At 39.6% G+C, this 17,978-nt stretch overlaps 1 protein-coding gene across 12 annotated transcripts in view; it reads left to right on the top strand.

Moving 5' to 3' along the window:
* Positions 1-17,978, top strand: part of CCDC18 (coiled-coil domain containing 18) — a 144,851-nt gene that overhangs the window by 60,703 nt on the left and 66,170 nt on the right. For 11 of the 12 annotated variants that reach the window (XM_059688810.1, XM_059688823.1, XM_059688820.1 and 8 more), the window contains 3 exons: positions 4,569-4,685; positions 5,982-6,149; positions 10,210-10,352. In XM_059688810.1, the coding sequence (XP_059544793.1) occupies positions 4,569-4,685; positions 5,982-6,149; positions 10,210-10,352 (428 nt within the window). The remainder of the gene's footprint in view (positions 1-4,568; positions 4,686-5,981; positions 6,150-10,209; positions 10,353-17,978) is intronic. The other variant, XM_059688821.1, reaches the window with a different exon arrangement.

The raw sequence follows: 17,978 nt of genomic DNA, 5'->3' as shown, positions 1-17,978 counted from the left end.
CCCCGGACCCTTCAGTGCACAGGCTGACACTCTATCCACTGAGTATACCAGCTGGGGCTAAATGAGTCTTAACATATTGGATATTTGTAGCAATAAAAAAGAAGTTTGAAATCTAGTTCTCTTTTCTTGATTATGTCATTATCATCTTTGCTTCCCGACTTCTGGCTATGCCCTTCTGCATACGTTAATTAGTTCTTTGCATAAAAAAATTACAAATTTTCTATCTGCAGGAGAGTTATTAGGATCAGTTTAAAGTTTGGTTTTTTTATTTTAATTATTTTTTAAAATATATTTTTATTGATTTCAGAGAGGAAGGGGAAGGGGGGAAGAGATAGAAACATCAGTGATAAGAAAGAATCATTGATCGGCTGCCTCCTGCAAGCCCCCTACTGGGGATCGAGCCCACAACCTGGACATGTGCCCCTGACCGGAATTGAACCTGGGACCCTTTAGTCCGCTGGCTGATGCTCTATGCACTGAGCCAAACCAGCTAGGGGTTAAATTATTGATTAACTGATTGATTGATTTTTAGAGAGAGAGAGAGGAAGAAAGAGAGAGACAGAAAGATAGACATCAGTCTGTTCTTCCATTTACTTATGCATTCTTGCATATGTCCTGACCTGGGATTGAACCTGCAACCCTAGCGTATTGGGACAATGCTTCAAGCAGCTGAGCTACTCAGCCAGGGCCCAGTTTAAAAATGTATCACTTAGAAAAGTATGATGCAGCTTCTAGCTTAATGAGAGCTAGAAAATTGATGGGAAAATTCTAAACAAGTAATAAGAAAATCAGTAAATTAAAGTAATTTTTTAGCCTGCTATTAAATAGAAAATTGAGAGTGTTTATTAGATTTAGATTCTATTTATTTATTGTTTTGTTTTTATTTTCCACTCTAGATCCCCTCAAAAAAGAAAGTCATAAGTGGGTGGAAGGGGAAAGAAGAAGAGCTTAGGTGCTTTTGTTGAAGAAAGGATAGTGTAGAACTCCCATCCAGTTGCCCCAGGTTGTACCCCTGAGTAGGTTTTTGGTTCATCAGAGCAGTAAGTGTTTTGTATACAGTAATGATGTTTATTTATATGAGATTCACACTCTCAAGCTCTGTTCAAAAATAAGAAATCTATTGGAGTAGTGGATGTTTGTTTTTTATTATTTATTAGTTTTAATTGGTTTATTAATTTTTAAATTTCATTCTACAAAAATATTGAAATAATAGTAGGGAGAACATCTTTGTAGATTCACTGTTTGTTAAGTGCTAGCTATACTCACTTCATCTCTCTGTACACACATGCATACACACCCTTGTGTTTGCATCCACCCAATATCCCTTCCCCCTGCTCACACACTTCCCTTTTTGACAGATTACCTGAGAAGTTGCTGATGTCATAACACTTTGTGCCTTTAATACTTAAAGTTGCATCTCCTATGAACAGGAACTTTCTCCTTCAGGACCACACCACCTGTACATGCCAGAGAAAGTAAACAATAATTCAATAACAATACACAGTTCATACTGAAAATTTCCCAAATATTTAAAAATGTTTTTACAGCCTTGTTGCTCAAAGTATGCTCAAACATTGACTAGCAGCATTAGCATCCCCTGGGAACTTGTTTGACTTGCAGAATATCTGCTGTGCCACAGACCTATAGAACAAATATGGAACTACGGTGAAGCAAGGGAAAGGCCTCTAGCGCAAAATTTAAGGAGATGCTTACTCTTAGGGTCATACAAGTGGAAGGGTCAGAACTTTCATGACCCTGAGTGCCTCTTTAAATTTTAACCCCTAGGTACCTTCCTTGCATCACCCTATTCCTGGCCTTGTTTCTGAATTAGACTCTTTATTTGAGTGGGGTGTTCAGGGGGTTTGTATACCTGGTAAAACCTTGATTTGCACTGCTTTTGCTTTGTTCCTTTTCTTTTCCCCAGTCTAGGATTTAATTATAGTTTATGTGTTGCATTTGGTTCTTTAGATTCCCCTAAATTCACTGTCTCCTATTCTTCATAACACTTAAATATTTTGAAAAGTCTAAGTCAACTAGAACACCACATGGGTTATACTGTGTTCCTCCCACTGCTTCATATCAGGACACCCATAATGTCTGATCACCCCATTATTGGCATTACCAATCTTTACACTTTATTTAAGGTGGTTATTGCCAGCTCTCACTGTTCTAAGGGCACATTTTTTCCTTTATAATTAATACACAAAAATGTGCAATAATTCTTGGAGACCATGTAAAGGCCTTGATCCTCAACAACTTTATAACCATTGGTTTTAACATTTAGTGATGAATCTTGTCTGAATGAGTTTTTACATTATTAATTATCAATGTAGTGATATTCTGACAGTCATAGATTTTCTTTTTCTCTGTGTAAGATGACACAAGTACCAGTGCTCATTCTCATGCTTAAGAAAGAAAACTTGCAAATATTTATACCTTTCATAAACAAATGTTAATTAAAAATTATTATGAGGGCAACAGTTTATTAACAAAAAATAATCGTTCAAAATTACAAGCTTTTAAAGCTGTTGATGGTTACATTCACAAGCTCTAGGGACAATCTTTGAAATCTGTGTCAAGATTTTCTTTTTAGAAATAAGAATTGTAAGGACAATTTCATGATACAGAATAGTATCTGAGGGAACATTTTTTTCTTTTTCTGTTTATCTTGTTTAGATTTTTTTCACAATAGGATGCTATTAAGAGAGAGAGAGATGCCCTGGCCAGTTTGGCTCGGTGAATGGAGCGTCGGCCTGCAGACTGAAGGGTTCTGGGTTCGATTCCAGCCAGGGGTGCATGCCCGGGTTTCGGGCTTGATCCCCAGTGGGGGGCGTGTGGAGGGCAGCCGATCAATGATTCTCTCTCATCATTGATGTTTCTGTCTCTTCCTCCCTCTCTCTTAAATCAATAAAGAAATATATTTAAGAGAGAGAGAGAGAGAGAGAGAGAGAGAGAGAGAGACCTCACTGGTGTTACTCACGGTGGTTAAGCATCCACCCGAGGCACAAAGAAGCCCACCAGTTCGATTCCCCGTCAGTGCACATGCCCTGGTTGTGGTCTTGATCCCCAGTGAGGGGCGTGCAGGAGGCACCTGATGGATGATTCTCTCTCATCGTTGATGTTTCTATCTCTCCCTTTCCCTTCCTCTCTGAAATCAATAAAAATATACAGAGAGAGAGAGAGAGAGAGAAAACCCGACAAGCTCAAAATTACTGTATTACTGTAAGGACAAGAAAGGACCAAGACAAGAATCTTATTAGCAGATAGGAGATAGAGCATGTATGCAAACTGGCTCTTGAATTAATTTTTCAAAAAATAGATTTGTTGATTTGGGTTACTTGTTGCTAATTTTCTCTTTATATTAAGCATTTGCAACTGTAAAACCCTTGAACCAAGTTACATTGCTGCCTTTCTAAAACTATTTTCACTGATTCAAAGCAAAAGCAGCTTTCAGGCTGACAACATTTTCATTTTCTTATTGACTTCTGCATTAGCACAATATAACAGTTTGTACTCACTTTGCTATTTTTCTTGATCAAGGAAACTTAAGGAGTAGGCTGAAATACTGCTTTCCTTTTAGAGTGTTTGTTTTACAGGTTCTTTTTTTTTAAATATATTTTATTGATTTTTTACAGAGAGGAAGGGAGAGAGATAGAGAGTTAGAAACATCGATGAGAGAGAAACATCGATCAGCCGCCTCCTGCACATCTCCTACTGGAGATGTGCCCACAACCCAGGTACATGCCCTTGACCAGAATCGAACCCGGGACCCTTCAGTCCGCAGGCCAGCGCTCTATCCACTGAGTCAAACCGGCTTCAGCAGTTTTACAGGTTCTTGATGGCTGGCCCCTCTATCTTGCCTTCTCCCCCCAATACACATCACTAACATTCATACTCTCTTTTTAAATCTTTATTGTTCAGATTATTACAGATGTGTTCCTCTTTTTTCCCCCCCATAGCTCCCCTCCACCCAGTTCCCACCCCACTCCAGGCCCTTGCCCCCCCCCCCCACCCTACTCTTCTCGTCCATAGGTATAAGCTCTTTGTCCATTCTCTTTCTGCACCTTCCATATCCCCTTCCCCCCGAGAATTGTCAGTCTGCTCCCTTTCCATGCCCCTGATTCTATAACATTCACCAGTTTATGAACAACAAAGTGACAACAAATACATATCTATCAACAAGTGAATCTAAAAATCAAATGAATAAAAAATCTGATGAACAGAACAAATTCATACTCTTGATATGCTGAGCTCCTGCCAGCTTCTCACCATTCCCTTTTACAGAGACTTAACTCTGAACATACTCCTTCTTCCTGGAATGACCTTTCTCACTTGTTCATGTCCTATTTATTCTTCAACTCCATTTTCTGGTTTCCTAGTTTGCAATGAAAAAGTTAGTTTCTAAGTAAATCTCTTCTGTATTCATATTTTATGTCCTAAGTTTGACTATATATTCACTGTTAGAAGCAGTGAATTAACATTAGGACATAAATCTATAAAATATTGAGCATATAATAAACACTTATTAATATGAGTTGATTTTCCTGTTTCAAATTTTTGCTGCTTAGGTCAGACAGTTAGATTCAGCATTGGAAATTTGTAAGGAAGAACTTGCCTTGCATTTGAATCAATTGGAAGGAAATAAGGAAAAGTTTGAAAAACAGCTAAAGAAGAAATCTGAAGAGGTAAATGAATATTTTCTTTACATATAGAATATTTGTCAAGTGACTTCTTTTTGAGATATTGTTTATTTTCAAAATACTTTACAAGTACATCTGTTTTTTTTAAATAATATTTTTATCAATAAATATTTTTATTGATTTCAGAGAAGAAGGGAGAGAGAGAGAAGAAACATCAGTGGTGAGAGAGAATCATTGATTGGCTGCCTTCTGCATACCCCACACTGGGGATCGAGCCCGTGACCCGGGCATGTTCCCTGACCAGGAATCGAACCGTACCTTCTGGTTCATAGGTCAATACTCAACCACTGAACCACACTGGCCAGTCTAGTTGTATCACTTTAAATCAAAGTGATATGAAGGAGCTCAGCATATCAAGGTCATTTATTTAACCTCCTTCTTTTGGGAGCAAGCGAAGAATATTATAAAATAATCATTAAATTATACTGCATTGTTTATTCAAATTTAACAATAATTTTTTTGGCAGATTTTTTTGGAATTTGGAAAACTAGGACAAAGGGCATTCCTCCTCCCCCCCCCCCCAATATAAGTGCTTTCAGATAATTTCAAAGGTGTCTTTTAAAGCAATTTGCAGGAATGCAATATTCAAGTCTTTAAATATTTGCAGTGAATAGGTATGATTTCTTAGTTTGTATTGTCATTCCTTTATGTGTTTTTTGGACCATGAATATTCAAAAGTGCATTGCTAGGATATAATTTTACAAAAATGGCAATAATGGCAACAATAATGTAATAAATAGCACATAATGCTTTTACGGCTATAATTTATTTTTACTAAGGGAAAAAGATACATCGATAGGAGTATGACAAAACTCATGGCCTCCTATGTTCTCTTCCTTCTTCTGGGAGGGATCACATAGAACACGCTTCTTTCTATAGCAGTGAAATATGGTAACGTCTACAATATTTCTGCCCAGGGAAACCTGCTTATGACTCACAAATCAATATTTTATATGGGGGCGCTAGTCACACAGGAACAACAACAAGTATCAAAATTTCAAAAGGAAAGCATGATTCTATGCCCTAGCCAGACAAAGCAATTTCAGCTCTTAGGGAATGTGAAAATGCACATTCCCAGACACCATCCAAGGGCCAACCCTATAAGCATATCTCCTCATCAGAAAGATGGACCCGCCCCCCTCCACATAATAACCTATAGCTATAAATATAATTGTCCCACATGGCAAGTTTGATAATTATCTAACAAGGCAGACATCTTTGACATTTTGTGTTTTTTATTTGAAGCATGTCATTATAATGACAAATGTATATATTTGTTAGGTATACTGTTTACAGAAAGAGCTAAAGATAAAAAATCATAGTCTTCAAGAGACCTCTGAGCAAAATGCTATTCTACAGCATACTCTTCAGCAACAGCAGCAAATGTTACAACAAGAGACAATAAGAAATGGAGAGCTGGAAGACATTCAAACTAAACTTGAAAAACAGGTATTATTGGTCAAAATAATTTTACTTGTATGAAATAGAAATTTTTACAATTAATAATACATTTTTGTTAGTTATATAAATTGGTGTTCAATATCAAAGATTTCATATTATAAGAAATATTCTATATTAACATCATAAAATGGATAAAGCTCTATTCCTGTGTAATGTGACCATGGGCACATTTTGTCATTCCATACAACTTACTTATAATATAGGCTTCTTCTTCAATATCTCCTTTCTTCCTGGATCTGAATATAATTCCTATATGAATCATCAGACCTTCCAATTTCTTTTTTTTTTTTTTGATTAGGATTTGTGACAATCCCCAAAGAAATGCCAAAGCACGACACTAAAAGAAAAATCACAAAGGATATCACTTACTTCTAAAAATAAATTAATATTCTAAAGAAAGTATCCTCAGAAAATTTATACTAGAACCCAATCTTCGCTCTTTCATTCATTAACAAATTCATCTGAATTATTCAGACAGATACTGTACTTCACATCTTTTGTTCTTTTCCCCTTTTCAAACTTTAGAGAAACATGTAAATTAGAAAATGATGGTTCTGTGTAATCTCACTACACCTCACCTTTATGACTTTATCTATGTATTCTGAATTCATCCTCAGCCTCTCGAATGGAATTAAAGAATCTCCTCTCAATACGTTCAGACATTTCAGGCAGATATTATATATTTTTTTTTCTAGAGATCACTCCTGTAACTCTTCCATCTTTTTTGTTAAAGTGTAGGCCTATTGCTTGATATACCTGATGTACAGCTTTATTCTGAAGTATTTCTTCATCTCATCTGTGTTAGATTCCCACTTCCTGCATACCTTGTCATTGATCTGGGTTTATGCAGGATTGGTTATAATTCTTGTTCCTTCTGGAGTTGTTTTTATTTCTCTAATGGTCTTACAGTTTTCTTCTGTTTTTTCTCCTCCCTAAGTCTGCCAGTTCATTTGTATTTTTCATTTGGTGATTTTATTTCTTCATGATCTTTAAGAGATTTTTGTGTTCTCTTTCTTTGAGGGTATAAAGGAATTTATATATAAAAATTTTGCTGAAACCGGTTTGGCTCAGTGGATAGAGCGTCGGCCTGCGGACTGAAAGGTCCCAGGTTCGATTCCGGTCAAGGACATGTACCTCGGTTGTGGGCACATCCCCAGTAGGAGATGTGCAGGAGGCAGCTGATCGATGTTTCTCTCTCATCGATGTTTCTAACTCTCTCTCCCTTCCTCTCTGTAAAATATCAGTAAAATATATTTTAAAAAAAACTTCTTCAGTATTTGGTGAATATTTTCCTATCTTGCATTTCTGTTCCATTATGCATAGGTTCTGTGCTGTATTCTTTCAGATTATTACTTATCTTTAGATTTTTTTCTGCTTATGAGTGTGCTCTCTAATTAAGCACAGAGTAGATAGATTTTTCATGGTTCCCTTCCCTTTTTACCTGGGTATTGTTTTAATTTTATTCTTGAAACTTGAGTAGATATTAATGATTTATACTCTGAATTTAGTTCTTCTTTGAGAGATTTTAGAAGATCAGGGAGGATATTAAAGTCATTGCCCAGAGATTAACTTTGAAATCAGAATCATGTAAATGTTCATTGAAAACAAGGAGTGGCTGAGATTTACTAGGAAGAGAATGTAGTATGAGGAGTGAGGAGATTGACTTGGATAGATCTGTGAGGGATGTAGTACATGGAAGCCAAAGTAAGTATTTCATGATAAGAAATGATAGTTGGTATCATGGACTGTTGGAATCAATGCCAAGTAAATTGAGGGTTGTGAAATATCCATTGGAATTAGCAACATGGAGCTCATTGATGAATTAGCGTAGTTTCTGTAGAATGGCCAGATTACTATGATTGAGGAATGAAGGAGAAGTGAGAATGATACAACAAGCATAGGAAACCGAGAGGTTGGGCTATGGAGAAGAGAAAAGAAGGGGTGGTAGTTGGAGGGAGATAGAAGTAAGAAGGATGATTTTTTACAATAGAAGGATCTTGAACATGTTTAAATTCTGATAAAAAAGAAACCAGAAGAAAGAGAGATTGAAGATAAAGCAGAGAATAGAGATAGTGAATAGTATGAGGGCCCCTCCTGGCCAGTGTGGCTCAATTAGTTGAGCATCAACTCATGAACTAAGAGGTCACCGGTTCAATTCCTCTTCAGGGCACATGCCCAGGTTGCAGGTTCAGTCCCCAGTTGGGGTTCTTATGGGAAGCAGCCGATCAGTGTTTCTCTCTCTCTCTCTCTCTCTCTCTCCCTCTCCCTCTCCCTCTCCCTCTCCCTCTCCCTCTCCCTCTCCCTCTCCCTCTCCCTCTCCCTTTCCCTCTCCCTCTCCCCCCTTTCCCTTCCTTCTCTCTAAAATCAATAAAAACATTTAAAAAATAATATGAGGTTCCTGAGGATGTGGATAGGAATTGAACCCAGAATACCTATGATATAATTTGACTTGTATAGGAGAAAGAATACCTCTTTCACTGTAGCAGAAACAGAAGGAAGAATGAATAGGAGTGAATGCAAATCATGTTGGGAGTAAATGCAGGTTATAATGTTTGAGGGTAGATGGGAATCTTGTAATTCTTCACTGAATGGGCCAATTTGTGAAGAAGGAAAGGAACATGATTTGACAAGAGAAGAAAAAACATTTCAAATGGGGATAATGAAAAGGAGAATATTTACCATTATTTTGTTCAATTTTTAAAAAATATATATGTTTTCATTGATTTTAGAGAAGGGAGGAAGGGAGAGGGATAGAGAGATGAAAATATAGATCGTCTGCCTCCTACACCACCTCCCCTACTGGGGATTGAGCCTGGGTTGTGCCCTGAGTGGGTATTAATGATTTATACTCTGAATTTAGTTCTTCATTGAAAGGTCTTAGAAGATCAGGAAGGATATTAAAGTCATTGGCTCAAAGTTAATTGAACTTGGGACCTCTTGGTTCATGGGTCAATGAACCACTGAGCCACACTGGCTGGGCTTGTTCAATTCTTGTAAGTCTTATTTTAGTGTTATGATGTGGCCACTTCTATAAATATGTATAGGAATGAAATACATTATAAAAAATTGTTTTGCTTTTATATTTCAAAACATTACAGTAAGTCCTCATTTAACATTGATAAATTCCATCACTTTAAGTGAAATGACAAATAATGAAAACAATTTTAGTGTAGACTTACTGATATAAGTGAGTTAGGTTCCTATGTACCTTATCAACACTAATAAAAGAGAAAAATGGTAATTGGCGTACGAGCTACCCTTTTCATTGGCTAATCAGGGCTATATGCAAATTAATTGCCAACTAAGATTGGCAGTTAACTGCCAACAAGATGGCGGTTAATTTGCATATGTAGGTACAATGCAGGGAGGCAAAAGGGAAAGCAGGAAGAAGCCCCCTGCCACTGACAGTGATCGGAAACCCAGGGGGGAGCTAAGAGCTGGGGGGCAGGGCAAAGGTGGCCCTGGGGCCGCCTTTGCCCTGCCCCCCAGCCATGATCGGAGAATCAGGTGCCTTTTCCGCCCTGGCCAGTGATAGCAGGAAGTAGGGGTGGAGCCAGCGATGGGAGCTGGGCACGGTCGAAGCTGGCAGTCCCGGGAGCTAGGGGTCCCTTGCCTGGGCCTAAAGCGAAACCCACGATCGTGGGGCCGCTGCGACTGCGGGTCCCCGCTGCCCGGGCCGGACGCCTAGGCCAGAGGAGTCAGGCCTGGGCAAGGGGCCGATCCTGCGATTGGAGGGTGATGGGGGTCAACACCTGAGGGCTCCCAGTATGTGAGAGGGGGCAGGCTGGGCTGAGGGACACTCCCCCCCACACACACCCAGTGCACGAATTTCGTGCACCGGGCCCCTAGTCAGTATTATAATGAAACAACATTGAATGAAATGACATTATTCAAGGACCTGCTATAATTCCTGGTCTATACTTTGATTTTTATAATACATCTTGAAACTGAATGATAGGCTAGGGCTACACATATATATTTTTTCTTCTTCTGAAGAATATTGAGCTGTGACTGAATTTAAAATACTTACTGAATACTGTTTTACAAGGTATCAAAACTGGAACAAGAGCTTCAAAAACAAAGGGAAAATTCCACTGAAAAGTTGAGAAAAATGGAGGAGAAATGTGATGCAGCCACACATGAAGCAGATTTGAAAAGACAGAAAGTTATCGAGCTTACTGGTACTGCAAGGTAAAATGAATATGATACTTTTCATTTATCTTCCTCTTTCAGCATCAGTAGTATCTGAGTTTCAATATCAGAAAATGTTCAGGGAAGCTTTTGCTTGAGAAAGTAATTTATCTACAGTCTGTGTTCCTATAGTGTTTTGTTTGCACCTCCCTCATAACCCTCCTATTATAAGTTCCTTAATACCAAGATAATATCTGGTTTATTTTAATGGGGCTCCTACAACAATTAGCATAATTCCTTATACCTCATAGGCACTTAGCAATTGTTGTAGTGAATTAAATTGTGGAAAATAATAACATTTTAAGGCAAAGATGTACTCACACACAAGAATGGGGTTGAGTTATCTAGGGGAGGGAGTAACTTAATAAAATAAAGCAGTGGTTCTCCACCTTGACTGAACTTTGACTGAACATTAAAATCACCTGAGGACCCTGGCCGGTGTGGCTCAGTGATTGAGGATCGACCCATGAACCAAGAGATCACGGTTCGATTCCCAGTCAGGGCACAGGCCTGGGTTGTGGGCTCAATCCCCACTGGGGGCATGCAGGAGGAAGCTGATCAATGATTCTTATCATTTATGTTTCTATCTCTCCCTCTCCCTTCTTCTCTGAAACCAATAAAAATATATTTAAGATATAAAATAAATAAAATCACCTGAGGAGCTTTACAAAGTACTGATGCCTAGGTCCCACCTCTAAGGTTCTAATTTAATTTGGCTAGGCTGGGTCTAGGCATCAGTTAGTAAAGAAATGCACACATGAGCTGAAAGCTATACCCAGCTTCCCCAGACCTCTTCTACTTTGTCAACAAGAGTTGACTTAATTAATAATATACTCATAATTAGCCCACGATTCTACCAATAGGAGGTGAGAGCTAATTATGCACTTGAACTAAAACCACAGGTCACCAGGCTTCTTCTCCCCTACTGACAGGAGTAAAGATAGGGCCTTTGTGCCTTGAGTAGCAACTTGCTTCCCCAGATGTCCTCAACTCTCTCAACAGGGTCAAGCGGGTGTCCTATTTTTCAAACTAGGACCACAGTTCTTCAGACTGTCTTTCTTCTATTGACAGGTTTCTGTCCACTAACACAGCCACACCACCAGTGTGTACCTTAATTCCTCAAAGATTAATCACATTATAACTTTGTCCTTGGTTATGCAAAACACCACTAGAAGCTATAGATTTTCAGCTCAACCCTTATCTCCCATAGTAACCTCTCCACGTATTCTTTTCCCTTCTCCCACTTCATTCCACTTTCTGAAAGACTTCCATTGTGTCCTCTGGAATTCCCAATCCATCCTGTGACACATCTATATCCTCAACTTCTTTCCTCTTCTTGTAATAGAAATCTGATTCTCTCGAGGATATTACTTCTTTCCTTGCAGCCCTCTAAAGTAAAAAATTTTCCCCACAGTTCTTGTACCATAGGATCAAGATGTGCAATAGTATACCATAGTTCACAAACTTCATGACATCTGATCATATCATCCCTCACTGCTGCTGACACCTACAGGCCGCCCGACTTACTGTTGCTCTCTAAAATTCCTCACAAAGATTAATCACTGCTGTCATTATTCTTGGAGATTTCAATATAGTATATCTATCTAGCTGATCCTCTGACACCTTAGCCTCATTTTATTTATTTTTATTTTTTTAAAATATATTTTATTGATTTTTTACAGAGAGGAAGGGAGAGGGTTAGAGAGTTAGAAACATCGATGAGAGAGAAACATCGATCAGCTGCCTCCTGCACATTCCCCACTGGAGATGTGCCCGCAACCAAGGTACATGCCCTTGACCGGAATCGAACCTGGGACCCTTCAGTCCATAGGCTGACGCTGTGTCCACTGAGCCAAACTGGTTAGGGCACCTTAGCCTCATTTTAAAAAGTTCTCCTCTAATGATCCTGATCTCTCTCATACCTAGGCCACTCACTCACATGATTCATCCTTGATCTTGTCATTAGTATTTCAACATAATCTGAATATTATGTATCTACCCCATATTATCCTCATTTTCTCTCTTTTTTAAATCCTCACCTGAAGATATTTTTCCATTGATTTTTAGAGAGAGTAGAAGAGAGAGGGAAAGACAGAGAGAAATATTAATGTGAGAGAAACACATCAATTGGTTGCCTCTTGCATGAGCCCCATGGCCAGGGAGGAGCCTGCAACTAAGGTACATGCCCTTGATTGGAATTGAACCTGGGATCCTTTGGTCCTCAGGCTGACTGACACTCTATCCACTGAGCAAAACCGGCTAGGACTCCTCATTCTCTCTCTTTTTCTTTTAAATATATATTTTATTGATTTTTTACAGAGAGGAAGGGAAAGGGATAGAGAGTTAGAAACATCAATGAGAGAGAAACATTGATCAGCTGCCTCCTGCACACCCCCTACTGGGGATGTGCCTGCAACCAAGGTACATGCCCTTGGGTCTGCAGGCCGACGCTCTAGCCCAGCTGTGGGCAAACTACGGCCCGCGGGCTGGATCCGGCCCGTTTGAAATGAATAAAACTAAAAAAAAAAAAAGCACCGTACCCTTTTATGTAATGACTAGGGGCCCGGTGCACGAAATTCGTGCACTGGGTGTGTGTGGGGAGGGGAGTGTCCCTCAGCTCAGCCTGCCCCCTCTCACATACTGGGAGCCCTCAGGCGTAGACCCCCATCACCCTCCGATCGCCTGATCGGCCCCTTGCCCAGGCCTGACGCCTCCGCCAGAGGTGTCAGGCTTGGACAGGGGACCCCCATCTCCCCCTGATCACTGGCTCTGGCCCCCACCCAGGCCTGAGGCCTCTGGCCCAGGAATCATGCCTGAGCAGGGGACCCCCATCTCCCTCTGATCACTTGCTCCACCCCCCGCCCAAGCCTGACGCCTCTGACCCAGGCTTCAGGCCTGGGCATGGGGACCATCATATCCCCCCAATCCCCGGCTCCGCCCCCCACCCAGGCCTGATGCCTCGGCCAGAGGAGTTGACCCTCATCACCCTCCGACCACCAATCACCGGATCGGCCCCTTGACCAGGCCTGAGGCCTCCGACAGAGGTGTCAGGCCTGGGCAGGGGACCCCCAGCTCCCCGCGGTTGCAGGCTCCGCCCCTGCCCAGGCCTAATGCCTCTGGCCTAGGCGTCCGGCCCGGGCAACGGGGACCCGCAGCTGCAGCAGCCCCGCGATCGTGGGCTCCACTTTAGGCCCAGGCAAGGGACCCCTAGCTCCCGGGACTGCCAGCTTCGACCATGCCCAGCTCCCATCACTGGCTCCACCCCTACTTCCTGCTATCACTGGCCAGGGCAGCAAAGGCGCCTGATTCTCCGATCATGGCTGGGGGGCAGGGCAAAGGTGGCCCCAGGGCCGCCTTTGCCCTGCCCCCCAGCTCTTAGCTCCCCCCTGGGTTTCCGATCACTGTCAGTGGCAGGGGGCTTCTTCCTGCTTTCCCTTTCGCCTCCCTGCATTGTGCCTACATATGCAAATTAACCGCCATCTTGTTGGCAGTTAACTGCCAATCATAGTTGGCAGTTAATTTGCATATAGCCCTGATTAGCCAATGAAAAGGGTATCGTCGTACGCCAATTACCATTTTTCTCTTTTATTAGATAGGATGTTTACTTTGAATTTATATTAGTTCACACAAACACTCCATCCATGCTTTTGTTCCGGCCCTCCGGTCCAGTTTAAGAACCCATTGTGGCCCTCGAGTCAAAAAGTTTGCCCACCCCTGCTAGCCCCTGAGCCAAACTGGTTAGGGCTCATTCTCTTTTAATACCCCAAATTCAACAATTCTTTGGTCTTATCAGGAACCCTAATCCATCAGTCCCATCACTGTCTCATTCCCTAATGTTCTCTCTTCTCTCTCTACCCAGCTTAAATTCTTATTAGTCATTAAAATAACTGATTTGCATATAACCACAATTCCCTTACCTCACTCTTACTTTGTGGTACACAGCCTAAAACCAACTCAGACTACTCCATGTTTGCATCTTTACAGAGGCTTGAGAAAATAACCACACTGACCAATCTTACTTTAAAATTATAACTTTAAGCCTGAAGTGTTCCCTTAGCAGTGGTTCTCAACCTTTTGGCCCTTTAAATACAGTTCCTCATGTTGTGACCCAACCATAAAATTATTTTCGTTGCTATTTCATAACTGTAATGTTGCTACTGTTATGAATAGTAATGTAAATAGTTGATATGCATGATGGTCTTAGGCGACCCCTGTGAAAGGGTCGTTCGACCGCCAAGGTGGTCGCGGCCCACAGGTTGAGAACCACTGCCTTAATGCTATCTGGCAATACTTTTCTGTACCTTTGCCTTTTCTTTCAAAATTCCTACAAACCCTCCCCAATGTTGCTTTCTGTTTCACTGAGAAAATTGAAATAATTGTTTCTTTTCTCACCTCTATAATCCCCTATAATTTGACTTCTAGACAAAAACTATTTATGGTTATAGCTAAAGGCACATTCATAGGAAAAGTAAGTCCTAAATGCTAACAGGAAGCTTATAAACTAGATAATTAAACTTCATAAGAAAGATGCACCCTAGTTCCAAGAAATCTCTTCATGAAGCAGGGTTTTCTCTCTTCTCACTAATACTTCTTTTACTTTTGGAATTGCAACTTATAAAATTATTTTTCTCTCCCAAAAGATATTACAGTTAAAATATATATGTTATATATCTCCTTGGATCTGTTTTAGCAATAAAATATTTTCAGATTAAAAGAGAAGAAACTTAATTATTGAATATATTCTGTGGTGGGCAGTGTGCTAGGTGAACACATTAACTCAGTCTTCAAAACAGCCCATTGGGTTTTATTATCCAAATATCTATTTATTTTGATTTTTAATTGATTTTTAGAGAGAAAGGGATAGGGAGAGAGAGAGAAACATCGATGAGAGCGTGAAAAATAGATGAGCTGCCTCCTGCATGCCCCCTTGCAGGGATGGAGCCTGCAGCTAGGCACGTGCCCTGACCAGAAATCAAACCTGCAACCTTTCAGTGCACATGATGATACCCAACCAACTGAGCCACACCAGCCAGAGCTATAACTCGGGGTGAGGGGAAGGCATCTGTAATATTTTAACAATAAAGATTGTTTTTTTAAGATATATTTCTAAATAACTTTTGGAAATTATGAATCTAAGTAAAAAAGAAAAAAAGCTGAAACTCAAAGAAGTTAGGGTATGAGATACATAATTTAGATGTGCTCTAAAACTAAGTTTTTTCTGTTACATCACATTGGAAGGTTCTTCTGATATTATATGTAAATGTCCTAACCCTACTGTCTTAGTGCTGAGGTTCATGGAGCACTTGTTAGATTTCTCAGACTGCCTCCATAGCCATTTAAAAATCTTTTTACATTTGAAGATGCCAGAGAATCTCAGCTGCTATATTCTTAAAGTTTAGTTTTATTTTTGCATAATTTTTCCTTTAGCCCTGTTTCCAATCTCAGACTTAATTGTCCATAATAACTCTATGCCTGTAATGTGAAGTATTTTTGGAAAAACTCGTAGGCTTAAAGGCTGTTACAAATTTTGAAAGTTATGGGGAAAATATTGGTATTAGATTATTTATATAATAGTTAAAAATCTTAAGCCTTTAAATATTTATTGTGTTATAGTAATGCCTCATTTACATGGCATCAGGAAATAATGTATAGTTGCTCATAAATAGAGAAATGAGTGAAATTTATCTTTATCAAACACTGAAACTTTGAAACAAAACAAAACAAAATTTTATAGAAATTTTCCAAAATGTGTATTTTCTTGTCATTTTTACCTTCTCTGGGTGACTAGGGTTATCATTATATTCATTAGTTATATCATGGTAACTTTATGAAACCTTTAGGAGTATAGAACTCTGTTTATTTGTTACCAAATATCTGTAGGAAGCTGTGCTTTTTGAGTTCTTGTTTTTTAAAATATAATTTTTCCCTGCCCTGCTGGCGTGGCTCAGTTGGTTGGGCATCGTCCTATGCACAGAAGAGTTGCCTGTTCAATTCCTGGTCAGGGTGCATGCCTAGGATGCAGGCTCTATCCCCAGTCGGGGGCATGCAGTAGGCAGCCGATCAATGTTGCGCTCTCAAACACTGGTGTTTCTCTGTCCCTCTCCCTTCCTCTCTCTCTAAAAAAATCAATAAAAAATCTTTTAAGCCTTGGCTGGTGTAGCTAAGTGGTAAGAGTGTCATCCAGCAGGGTCACTTGTTTGATTCCCAGCCAAGGGCACATACCTGGGCTGCAGGTTCAATCCCCAGCCCCAGTTGGGACGTGTGCAGGAGTCAACCAATCGATGTTTTTCTCTCTTACTGCATGTGTGTGTGTATGTATGTGTATATATATATCTCCCTCTCTCACTCTCTGCTTCTTTCCCTCTCTCCTCTCCCCTTACCCCTTTACCTCTCTCCCTCCCTACCTTTTTACCACTTTCTCTAAAATCAATGGAAAAATATCTTCAGGTGAGGCGAAATAAATAATAATAATAACTTTTCCCCAACTTCTTTGCTGACAAGCTATTACCTCTTAGTACTGTATACCAACCTTTTTTGATTATTTTTTTTAAATTATGTTTTAAATCCACTCTAATATGAGAAAAGAATTAGTCAAGCTTTAGCTAGGATTTTAGACATGTAAAAGGGTCATCAGCACTTGTCTAATCTAATAGTTCTTAACTTTGTTGGGCCATGGACATATTTGAGGATATGGATCATTTTCTATACATAGACATAACATATGCATACATCATTATGCAAATTGTTTCAGGAGTTTTTTAGTTTTCTTCAAGTTCACTTATGGACATTGAAAAAAAACCTCCTGAACAAATACAATTTCATCTATGTTGCATTTAGAAAACAAATGCTCTAACTTGCAAACTCAGCTTATGAAATGTCAAAGACCAAAAGAACTACAATAAGAAAATGCTGATGCAAAGGAACATCAGCTCTGCCCACTATTGTGGATGACACTAACAATTGTTTAAATAGTAAATATCACTTTGGAATTAACAGCAAATTGACTTAAAACTTCCTCTCACTATGTTTATGAGCTGATAGGTAGCCAAACTTCAAACTTCTGTAGTGAAATTAAGCCCAGGACCACCTGAAAGTTAGTAAACTTTCACTATTAATAACTATTTGTATTATCCTAGGCCAGTGGTTTTTAACCAGTGTGCCATAATAATTTTTAAAACATGCAATACCTGACTATTTAGTCAGGGGCACTGACCTCTTTTCCCTTAGATCAGCGGTTCTCAAACTGTGGGTCGCGACCCCTTTGGGGGTCGAACGACCCTTTCACAGGGGTCACCTAAGACCATCGGAAAACACATATATAATTACATATTATTTTTGTGATCAATCACTATGCTTTAATTATGTTCAATTTGTAACAATGAAAATACATCCTGCATATCAGATATTTACATTATGATTCATAACAGTAGCAAAATTACAGTTATGAAGTAGCAACGAAAATAATTTCATGGTTGGGGGTCAGTACAACATGTGGAACTGTATTGAAGGGTCGCGGCATTAGGAAGGTTGAGAACCACTGCCTTAGATTATCAAATAAAAAGATAACAACAGCCAACACAACAATACCTGCCCATGTGAGTGAATAAAAATTATGCCTATATTTTT

The sequence above is a fragment of the Myotis daubentonii genome, chromosome 3, assembly GCF_963259705.1.
Source record: "Myotis daubentonii chromosome 3, mMyoDau2.1, whole genome shotgun sequence".
Taxonomy (NCBI): Eukaryota; Metazoa; Chordata; class Mammalia; order Chiroptera; family Vespertilionidae; genus Myotis; species Myotis daubentonii.
The sequence above is the reverse complement of the archived record's forward strand: the minus strand, read 5'-3'. Positions and strand labels throughout refer to the sequence as shown.